Here is an 11095-nt window from a genome sequence, read left to right on the forward strand (position 1 = left end):
TTAACTACATCAGTTAACAAACATGCATACATATGCTATAATGTTATTGTTTTAGTTAAATAGATTGTTTAAATTGTTATTAAGGAAATGATTATTTTTCTCCGTCCAATAAAGTACAGCAGAAAAGTTGTCCAAATATAAAGTTAACTTATTAAACCTCACAATAATTTCATAATTACCTATGAATTTATACTAGTATAACTAAATCAGTAATTTTTGATATACCTGTAAAAACTACTCTGAAATTTTTTTATTCCAAAAACGAACCCTCATCTGGTTGTAATATTAAGATTTACCAGCCAGAATGATCTTTCTGTAAAAAAATGATATAAATCAAGTCTTGCTGACTAGTGATTTAAATAGTTATTTAAATCGATTTGATTTAAATCAAATTCACCCTGGTTGTTACCTTCTCATCAATAAATAGGGATAATAGTTACTTTCCCAACAGGAAGATGCAACTTACTGTATTTTTCGCCCTATAGGATGCACTTTTCCCCCTCCAAAAATGAAGGGGAAATGTGTGTGCGTCCTATGGGGCGAATGCAGGCATTCCCGGGCTTCCTGCAGCTCTGCGCCACCCTCCGGATCCCGGCACGAAGCCGCGCGGGGCTCCGGAGGGTGGCACAGAGCTGCCTGCGCTCCAGGGCTTCCTGCAGCTCTGCGCCACCTTCCCGATCCCGGCGCGAAGTCGCGCTGGGCTCCGGAGGGTGGCGCGGAGCTGCCTGGGCTGCAGGGCTTCTTGCAGCTCTGCGCCACCTTCCCGATCCTGCCGCGAAGCCGCGCGGGGCTCCGGAGGGTGGCGCGGAGCTGCCTGCGCTCCAGGGCTTCTTGCAGCTCTGCACCACCTTCCCGATCCCGGCGCAAAGCCGCGCTGGGCTCCGGATGGTGGCGCGGAGCTGCCTGCGCTCCAGGGCTTCTTGCAGCTCCGCGCCACCCTCTGGATCCCGGCGCGAAGCCGCGTGGGGCTCTGGAGGGTAGCGCAGAGCTGCCTGCATTCCGAAGCCTGGTGCGCGCTGAAGAGCGCCCCCGGGCTTCGCGCACCTCTCCGCAAGCCTGGGGAGACCGGCGCGGCTCCCTAGGCTTGCAGATAGCAGGCTGTTCTGGGGGCTGGGGTCGGGGGAAGCTCGGGCTTCCCCTGCGCCTGCCCCGTGCCTGGGGAGGGAATTTTTTTTTTCTCCCCCCCCCCCCAAAAAAAATTAGGTGCGTCCTATGGGGCAAGAAATACGGTACTTCTGGGCTTGTGTAACTTGAATCCAAGCTCAGCCTTCTTGGCTGCTAGCTGTTTTTTTACACTTCAGAAAGGCCTTGTGAGCAATATTTGCCTGTCTTCCCTTTGCTCAGCTCGCTTCGGTCACAGCTGTCATTTTGGTGTTTCACTCTGCTTCGTAGAACTCAGCAGTATGAGTAAGCCCATTGCACTCCTGACATTTTGGGATTTGCCCCAACTTCTCCTGTGACTCACACTATGAAAGAGCCTGAGTTTTAGGCCTTATCTGAGTCCAGTTACACTCCTTCATGTCTGCTGGCTTATTGCCATTGCAAAGACTTCTGAAAGTATAGAATCAGGGAGGCCTTCAGTTAAAATGAAGAGGCTTATGGATCCATTCATGCTGTTGGCTGCCCCCAAATTATCCTTTTTGGTGATGGCCCCCCAAGTTCTGAAATCACATCCGTGTGATATATCCAGGAAACAGGCCCTCTTAAATGAGCTATTAAGACATTTCTCTTCAGACAAACTGCTGCTAAGATGTTGTTTTTAATGTTCTATCATTGTCACTATAATTTTATTTACACTGTAATATTTTAGCTCTAACCTGCTTAAGGAACAACTGTTGAAAAGTAGGCTAAAGATCAATAAATTAAGATATCCCCCGTCCACTTAGAACTGGTAGAACAGAAGGGGAGCTGGCTTTGTTTGAGCTTTGAAGCTTTCTGCAACACTTGGGAAGTGTATGTTGCCAGACTTCTTGCTGGCGTCTCCATCTCCTTTCCCAATAAGCGAGATTCTCTCACCCTCCTACAGAGTCCTGGTCTCCATTAGAAATGGCCCTGCCGAATTGTCAGAAGGGACTGGGGAGTCCTTTACCAGTATCTCTTCCCCTTCTCTTTCAGGCAAAGTTACGACATCAGTATTGTTGCTCAAGTTGATCAGACAGGCTCCAAGTCCAGCAACCTCCTTGACCTGAAAAACCCATTTTTCAGGTATGTCACGGTGAATCTTACAAGGGTTTCCCCCCACCTCTGTAATAAAGTTGTTGCTTTTTTAAATGTGTGCTTGTGTGAGTGAGGATGCAGTGTGTGTGAGGAACCGCTTTTCAGGAAACTACTTCTGCGTAACTCAAAAGCAAGTCTTCACTGGGCAGACTGGCAGGGGAAGCAAGCTAACTCTTCCTGATTGAATTGTTTTGCTTTCATGACCTGTGTTGGGAGGGATCGGGGGCTGGGTTGGAAAGACACACAGCGATTTCAGGCAAAGGGGGTAGGAAAGGAGCAGAAAGGCATTCCTTTCTTACTAGTATAGTCAGATAGCTTTTTGCTGGTGAGAGGAAAGCAAGGGGACAGAAAGGTGCATATTCCTTCCTATTCCTCCTTTATCTTCTGAGGTGAGCCCCCCAATAAATGTGAACCACTAGAATGTGGGCCCTTTCAGCAAGGCTAAGAGTATAAGAAGCCCCTCTGGATTACCCCACATAATCATCTCACCCAGTATCTGGGTTTCCCTCAGTGGCCAGCCAGATTTTGAATAACTTGCCATCTTCCACAAACTAGGCTACTTCACTGCTCACACTTTGGGAATCTAAGCATGAGTCAATTTCTTTGATGAGAAGAAGGGAGACATCTCCTCATTTGGGTCCTGGTTTGTTGTAAATCAGATTCTATTGCCTTAAAATATTCACATCTAGTTAGTCCTTGTTTTTATTTCCAACAACATCTTGCTAATTTATGTTGTGATCTACCTTGAGTGGGTGAGGAAAGGTTAGTGTGCAGATATTTAAAGACATTTGCTCCTGGCCAGTGACGGCTGGAGCCCTAGAAATCCAGCGGCATAGTTGCCTCTCTGCATCTTGCGTTTTGGACAGAGGAGCCCTTAAAACGGTGGCAAGCAGAATAGTTGCTCTTGCTTTCTACTGGTGGGATGTGATGGCAAAGTCTCCGTGTTGTACAACATGCAACGCCACCACTTTTCGAATACCTGGTTTAGTTTGAGAGGCTGGCTAAGCTGTGGCCTTCCAGATGATGTTGAACTACAACTCCTATAATCCCTGATCACTGACCCACACTGCTTTGGGGTGATGCGATGGCACTTTGTGGGCTGTCCTTGGATTAAAGTGTGGCAGAGGAATTCTGGCACCAACTTCTTACCAACAATAGCTTTTTGGAGACACAGTATTGTAGAAGAGGGTTTGGGGTTTTTTTATGTGTCCTGCCACGTGTGTGTTCAAATTTTCAAAGTGCTTCGAGCTCTACCCTGCAAGAAAGTGAAAGTAGCAGGAACAGCACTGCTGCAATAGGCAACTGAACATTTTGGCATGATTGTCATGGCTATCTATTGGGCAGTGCTCAATACATGTGAGTGAGTGAGTGAGTGATAGAGATATTCTGTATTTTACTACTTGAAACATCAGTTCTTTATCTGCATAAACATTCAGGTAAGCTATCCCCCTGTCTCCTCTTTTTAAAGATAAAAGCAGAATTTTGCTTTGTTGTGTGTTCTTCTCTTAAACCTAAGGTGGATGTTTTTATAAAATCCTAGAATGCATTTGAATGCATATGGAAATGTCATATACTTTCATTCAGTGGTCTCTTGGCCCCACAGTATTAGCTTCTCTCTCTATGCCAGTTTGTGTAACCCACTTCATGGATTCCACAAAAGCTTATGCCGCAATAAATTTATTGTGCTTTTAAGTTGCCACAAGACTCTCCTGCTCCTCTGGATGATGGTTGGAAATGGCCCACGATGTCTAGAATGATGAGCCACTGGGGCGCTTTGATCTCCAGAGTATTGACGTTGGCGCTGGTGTTTGTGTGTGTGAGTGAGGGTGTGTGTGTCTGCCTTCCAGGTACACAGGTACAACTCCTTCACCCCCGCCAGGCTCGCACTACACCTCTCCTTCAGAGAACATGTGGAACACAGGTGGCGCCTACAACATGAGCACAGGGATGGCTGTTGCTGGTACTGTACCTTCTTCACTGTCACTCCTGGGCAAAGCTGATGGGTCATCTATGTTCCTCAGTCATTTTGGGTCTGGACAGTCAGGACATCAGCCAGGAGTGCTGGATGCCACAGGGCTTGAGCTTTGCCTTCAGTTTGAAGGTTCACTGAATGGTTTTGGCTATAAAGCTTTCTCATACAGTAACGTGAGGGCCTGCGGCAAGCAATCTGGTTTTGTTTGCAGCCGTATCTCATCCAATCCTGGTGGTTCAAAGTCCTTTCTGCAGTGGAGAATAGGAACATCTTAGACCCATGTAATCAAAATTGAGCAGTCTGCAGAGGCAAGCATAACAAGTGGGAGGATTTTCTAGCTAATGTCACAGAGTTTAGATTTTGAGTAGCTATGGGGTGATGAAGAGCAAATTTTCTCCTCCAAGGGCAAGCCCTATTGATGACACTGTGTCCATAGCATTAATCAAGCAAATCATTTGCAACTAGAACAGTATTCTTGGGATGTGGCAACTGCCTTTCTCTCTCTCTGTAGAGTTGGCACATGTGTGATGCAGAATATCATACTTCTGTATAATCACTATCCTTACAAGAACCTTGGGGTGTTTGTGCCGCTGCCTTTATCTTCCTGCTGGTGGTTCTGCAGTAGATCATTGTGTGGCATGTACACCCTCAGTCTGTTGGAGATTATACCAGAGCAGAAAGAAGCTGGCTCCCTTGCCCCGAACTCACACATGAAGATGCTCGTACTTACACAGCAGACATGAATTTTCCTTCTCCAGTTGACTGTTTTGATGTTTACTATTTGCTGACTGGAGCACTGAGACTGAGGAGTACCTGTTGCACTGGTGCTGTCGACATTTTTCTGTTCGCGTTTCTTGCTGTCACCTGCAGACAGCTGCCTGTAACCCCTCAGCAGCTTGCTCAATGTTGTGTCTCATTCTGCTGAGCACCTAATGTCGTAACCTTTTAGCACTAGTAAAGCTAAGCAGATGTGGATGAGAGATTGCTGGGAGCCCTGTGTCAGCTGCTTTTTTCAAGGAAGAGTGGACTTGGAGTGTGATTAATATAAATCTCCTATTGTCCCAGGGGGTACAGCAGCCTGGTGTATGTTTGATGTCTACCCAGCTTCTGTTGGGAGAAAATTTCCCTTCCCCCCAACCATTCTCCTATTGGGCTTCTCTCCGCTGGCCACTGCTGTTCACCCCCTTTGTACCTGTCTGAGTTGAGTTGGCAAACACCTATGTCCCCTCTCCCAGGCACAGCAAATGCTGTAGCCTCCGTCAGTTGCTGAGATGGTTCCAACAAGGCTGCTAGCCTTCCTTGACAGAGAAGATCCAGATTCCATCCACTTCTGTTCAGCTAGTTCTCAAGCAGCAACTCCTTCCTCCTCCAAAGGCAATTTTGGCAAGGCATCTCTTTCTCAGGCAACCCAGCCAGACATATAGAAGGGAAGAGAGAACTTCCAAGTACCGTGGAGTGGAGTGAGGAAGCCCCTCTCTTACTTTTCTGTAAGAACCAGATTACGGCCCAGCTTCACTGCAGCGTTTGCCCAGGAGAGCTTCTGCATGAAAAACCCTATCCCTGCCTGGAACAGCCTGCCCCTTTTTGAAAATCAGCTTATGGGAGGAGGGGTGGTGCAGTGTGTGTGGCTTGGAGAGGCTCATGCGCCTGTAACACTTACCATGTAATGGCCTCTCCTGCCACAACGGTGCTGGGCAGGATGCTTGAAGGTCTAGGTGTGTGTGTCTTGGTTAGTGCCTTCCTCGTTTCTCACCCTCTTCCCTTCTACCCCGTGCTGCAGGGATGCCCACAGCCTATGATCTCAGCAGCGTGATTGCTGGTGGCACCAATGTTGGCCACAACAACCTTATTCCTCTAGGTGAGTTTATCTGCAATGTGGAGCAGATTATATCTAAATGGGAGGATCCTAGGAAACATGAGAGTCAGCGGCTGAGATGAAGGCCCCAGCTCTCAGATCTCCTGAGCACCTGATCTTTTGGGTTTTACTCCTGGCTCAGAGGTCATGAGGAGATCCTTTGCCCTACTTCATCCAAGTACTGGGCTTGTGAATGTTCAACAGGGTATACATGCCTTTGGCCACAGAATTATCTTCCTGCTCATTGTCCTTGAGTTTACCATGTGCACTAAGCCCAACTGTGGAAGAAGAGTGTCTCTGCAGGTTCTAAGAAGTTGGGTTGAATAATTAGAATTTTGGGTTCAGTTGCAGTTCATTTGTATTTCTCTGGTTCAGACATTTAAGTTTTACGAAATGGTTTTAAATAGAACTCATAAGACTATCGTAACTCACTTGCTTACAGTGTAATTCCTATGAAGAGTACGCTTGACATTTAACATTCTTCTTTGTTCTTAAAACTGTTGCCTGCACTGCTATCCCTCAGAACTCATCAGTCATGTTTGATTCCTGATGGAACAGAAAGGTCCCCTCTCTGTGTTGGGTTATATGCTCAAATAGTTTGAACTGTGCCAGGTTCCAAAAGCAGAAGCAACAAGAGAGATTCAGTAGAGTCCATACCTGATGTTCTTTAGGCCTAGTCTGTGCTGTTGTGCATGTTGGGTTTGGGGGCCTGTGCAGAGCCAGTTTCTGGAACAAGTTAGAGAACTAGCTTGAGAATTGGGGCCTGCTCCGTGTCCCCTTGAAAAGAAGCTAACAAGGGATGTGCAGCAGAGGGTGAGGTGGGAACTTTGCAACTGCCACATAGATGTCAAGTGTAAATCACAAAGAAAAGGCACCTGCCATGGGCAAGGAAGGCAGGCAGGCAGATTGTGCGACTGCACTGAAAGCAGTTGTTATAGTTAAGCAACCTGAACCACCAGTTGTGATCTCTGTGCATTCACACATGCATAACCGACAAGCTGACATCCCTGAAGGTGGGTGTCAATGTTCTTATAAAACAGAATGCAGAACAGCCTTGCCACAGTTGACTCCTGGGATCATTGATGGGATGGTCATGATGTAGTCCTCTGTGGGATCCCTTGAGGAGACCCATTATCAGTAGATAGTAGGCTTTACCCTCCCTGCAGTCTTGGCTCCAAGTATTGTACTTGTCTCATAGGAATGAATGGCAAACAATTACCTTTAAGGGCAAACACACCAATTGGCATATTCTGGACAGATAAAAACTACTCCATGCCCCTTGTGGCAAACGTGTCTACTCCCATCTGTAACCCCATCCTGGCTTGTTTCTTGGTCACCCTGAATATGAAGGAACTAAGGAAGTTATGAGAAGATGTGAGCTGGCTTAGCCAAACAAGTGCTGGCATTATACTTAAGCAATAGGCATGTACCTGCCCCAGGAAGCTTTCACACTAAATGGTGATGGAAGGGGGAGAATGAATGAGAATAAATGTCAGTCACAGCCGGTTCATCATTGGAATGTGAAACTTAAGAAATTTAGCCATGCACACTTTATTTAAATCGGCTGTTTCTTTGCCTTGAGAGAAGTGGTTTGGGGTCAAAGTAAATGCAGAACAACCGATCTTAGACTCTCCCTTCCTGTTTCTCTTGGCCTACTTTTCTAGACCTGAAGTGGGTGAATTATAGGTTTTTTTCACCACTTGAGCCCTAGAGAAGTTGGCCAAGAGAGACAGGAAGCAGGATTCTGGGATTGGCACATCTGCATTTATTTTGTACCTAGTTAAGCTACTTCTCTCAGACCTCGATAATTGAGATACTCATTTTGAACTGGTTATGGTTTGGGGTGGCTCAAGTTGAGTCCAAGGCATCTTAGGCTCGGGTAGTTCTGGCGTCACGAATCAAAATGCCTCTGAATTTGAGATCATACTTGTTTGGAGGTCCAGGTGTTTTATCTCTGCATAGTAGTTGGCAGCCAGAGGCAGAGTGGGAGAAGCAGTCAGAGGGGGATTCACTATGTGTACAGCCTGTTTTTCAGATACTGTTGGGAATGGTCCATCTGTGGTGCATGCTTACAGCTTGGGAGGTGGGGGTTAAGGTAAAGTGAAGTAGCCTAGCGCAGATTGAACCTGTCTGTGTTTTTCCTCCTCCTTTTATTTCTTCCTGAGCAGCCAACACTGGGATTGTCAATCACACCCATTCCCGGATGGGATCCATCATGAGTACAGGGATTGTTCAAGGTAAACCTGGTCTGGGCTTTCTTGGAGTTGAGGGGAAAGGATGTTTGCCTCTGTTGAGACTTCTCCTTTTTGGGGGGTTTGAGCTGTATGGCCGCAAAGGGATCAGGCACTTCACTGGGAACGAGAAAGGTCAAAGGCTGCTATGTTAATTGCGGAATGCAGTCAAACTTCAGTTGTCGAACGTAATCTGTTCAGGAAGACGGTTCGACTTCCAAAACATTCGACACCCGAGGCACGGCTTCCGATCGGTCGCAAGAGCTTCTTGCACTCAAGCAGAAGCCATGTTGGATGTTTGGGTTCTGAAAAATGTTTGAAAACCAGAGCATTTACTTCCGGGTTTTCGGCATTCAGGAACAGAGCTGTTAGAGAACTGAGGTTTGACTATACTATATCACCCCTGAAGCTTAAACTAGATATCCCCAAAATGCCAGTAATGTGAACACTGAACATTTATAGCATCCCATTTTGGCATCAAATTACTTTGCTTCGTGATGGGTGAATTAATAGTTGAATTGGGTAGGTGAAGAGATTGACTTGGCTTATTGTGACAGAGGCTTGCCTAAACAAGCATTCACCGTCTCAGATGCATGGACCGAAAAGCTAGTGGGCTATATCATGACAGCTTCAGTCTCCTATCAACTTCAGCAAGCTATTGCCTACAGAATTTCATGCCATATCACTTTGCCTCTTGTTTCTGCAGAGTGTGGTGGCCCAAGCTGGTTGAATTTCATTTTTCAACCATGTATGCAGACCATGTAACGCCCAAAAGTAAGAATCTGAATTTATATTGAAACCTGTCAGTTTAGAGTTGCTTTAGCTCCCTCATAGAGGTTCCCAGTGTGTATACATACATACATATACATATATATATATACACACACAGTCATACCTCTTGTTACGTTTGCTTCAGGTTAAATCTTTTCAGGTTGCATCCTGTGACGACACGGAAGTACCGGAAAGGGTTACTTCCGGGTTTCACTGCTTGCACATGTGCATACACTCAAAATGATGTCATGCGCAGAAGCAGCAAATCACGACCTGCGCACGCACAGACACGGGTTGCGTTCTGTTCATGTTGCGAACGGGGCTCCGGAACGGATCCTGTTCGCAACCAGAGGTACCACTGTATAAAGCTAGTGGTCTAGTGCTCAGGATTTCTATTTCTGCTAGAAACCTGACTTGATTCCTTACATATGAGACTTCTGAACTTTTTTCTTTTTTCCCTGCAGGTTCATCTAGTGGTCAGAGTGGAGGAACATCAAGTGCTCACTATCCTGTCAACAGTCAGTTCACTATGGGAGGCCCGGCCATTTCCATGGCATCTCCCATGTCCATCACAACCAACACAATGCATTATGGGAGCTAAGAGACCCTCACCCCTGATCCTCTGAACTGACAGCACCAGGAAACCAAATGAAGAAGAAAAAATTCCGCCCTGCCCACCTGCCTTCTGCACCTCAGTTTGGCAATTGCTTCTCTGGATTTCTTCCACCCCCTGCCTCCCCCCTCCAAAAAAAAATTAGGCTTGCCAGAGATGTTCTGACCCTTGTACAATAGAAGACACCCCCCACTCGTTCTTTGATAGCAGACTTGTACACTTTTTTATGAAATGTTGGAAACTTCAACTTTCTCAACCATGACTGAGTTCCTGCGCTCACTGTGTCTTACAACCAATCATGTCGCTAGTGGTATCATTCTTCAAATCTTCCATGACTGATCAGCATTAGGCACAGGTTGTAGAGCAAAGCTGCAACAGGGCTTCTCAGCAGTACTGTGGACAGCCCAGCGGCAGCGCTAGTAACCTGAGCCTTCATCCTTGCCCCCAGTGTTTTTTGAACGAAGGGGCTGCAGCTGGCTGTAGAGTGGGCACAGGCGAAAATCCAGCTGCTCATCCTTCCATCTGTGCGTTGGTTTCTTCCACCCAACCCGACCTCCGGGTTCATTGCTTTGCTAAGACTTAGGAGGAGGAAGTGTTTCCTGCCACGAGGGAAAAGAAAAGGCCAACAAGCCCTCCTGGCTAGCTTTGTGAGGAGTTCTGGCAACTTACTGCTGTAGATCTTGGGCTTCCGGAAGAACATCTGAAATGAGATGGACTGTTGTGCCACGAGTATCTTATCAGCCGGTCTGATGATTGCCTGTCTCGGGGGGGAATCTCGATGTAGCATCAAAGGGTTAAAAAAATTTAAAACATGAATGTACCAAAAAGAAAAAAAAAGGTTGCTGGCTGAAAGTGAACAGTTTGTGTATCAGTTTCCTGTTGCTCAGCTCATCTTGACGGCTATGCCCAGTTCTGGCTCCATTTCCACCCTGTTTTCTAGGCTGTTGCAGCTGCTGTCTCTAGTCCATTTTTCTCTTCAGCTGGGCAGGCAGTGGGGACTGGGTGCCAAGTGGCTTAGTATATAGACTTGCCTGCTCCCTGCAGTAGCCACCAGGGACTCTTAGAGTAGATGGTTCTGGCATCTGTTATGGAAGCCCCTTTGTAGTCTTTGTATGTGTAACCTGTAACCATTTATGGTATTTTCTTTCTTTTGTTCCTTTCAGAGCCACCAGTTGGCATGTTCGAAAGGAATTGGCAGGGACCCGTTTTATGGAGGGGGGGGGAGTGTGTTTTACTTAGGCAGTTTCCTTTGGCTCCCAACAGGGGCTTGGTGGGCTGAATTTGGGGGGGAGGGAGGAGGGGTCTTGTGCAGAAGCTCCATAGTGGCTGAATTGTGGGGTCTACACAGTCAATTGTTAGGTCTGGCTGATCAATGATTTTGTGACTATTGAATAAAACTGGGAGGGTTTTGAAGACTTGTTTACAGTGGCTGGTTT

General features: G+C 46.6%; 1 protein-coding gene across 4 annotated transcripts in view; it reads left to right on the forward strand.

The window, feature by feature from the left end:
• CARM1 (coactivator associated arginine methyltransferase 1) overlaps nt 1–11072 on the forward strand; it is a 43078-nt gene extending 32006 nt beyond the window's left edge. Inside the window, exons 12-17 of one of the 4 annotated variants that reach the window (XM_083483388.1) lie at nt 2116–2205; nt 4065–4177; nt 5970–6047; nt 8213–8281; nt 8982–9049; nt 9511–11072. In XM_083483388.1, coding sequence (XP_083339514.1) covers nt 2116–2205; nt 4065–4177; nt 5970–6047; nt 8213–8281; nt 8982–9040 — 409 coding nt within the window. In that variant the 3' untranslated portion in view covers nt 9041–9049; nt 9511–11072. The remainder of the gene's footprint in view (nt 1–2115; nt 2206–4064; nt 4178–5969; nt 6048–8212; nt 8282–8981; nt 9050–9510) is intronic. The other 3 variants (XM_083483387.1, XM_083483389.1, XM_083483390.1) reach the window with 3 other exon arrangements.
• Nucleotides 11073–11095: the final 23 nt, after the last annotated feature.

Source organism: Podarcis liolepis (assembly GCF_965112155.1).
Source record: "Podarcis liolepis genome assembly, chromosome: 17".
In the NCBI taxonomy this organism is placed as follows: domain Eukaryota; kingdom Metazoa; phylum Chordata; class Lepidosauria; order Squamata; family Lacertidae; genus Podarcis; species Podarcis liolepis.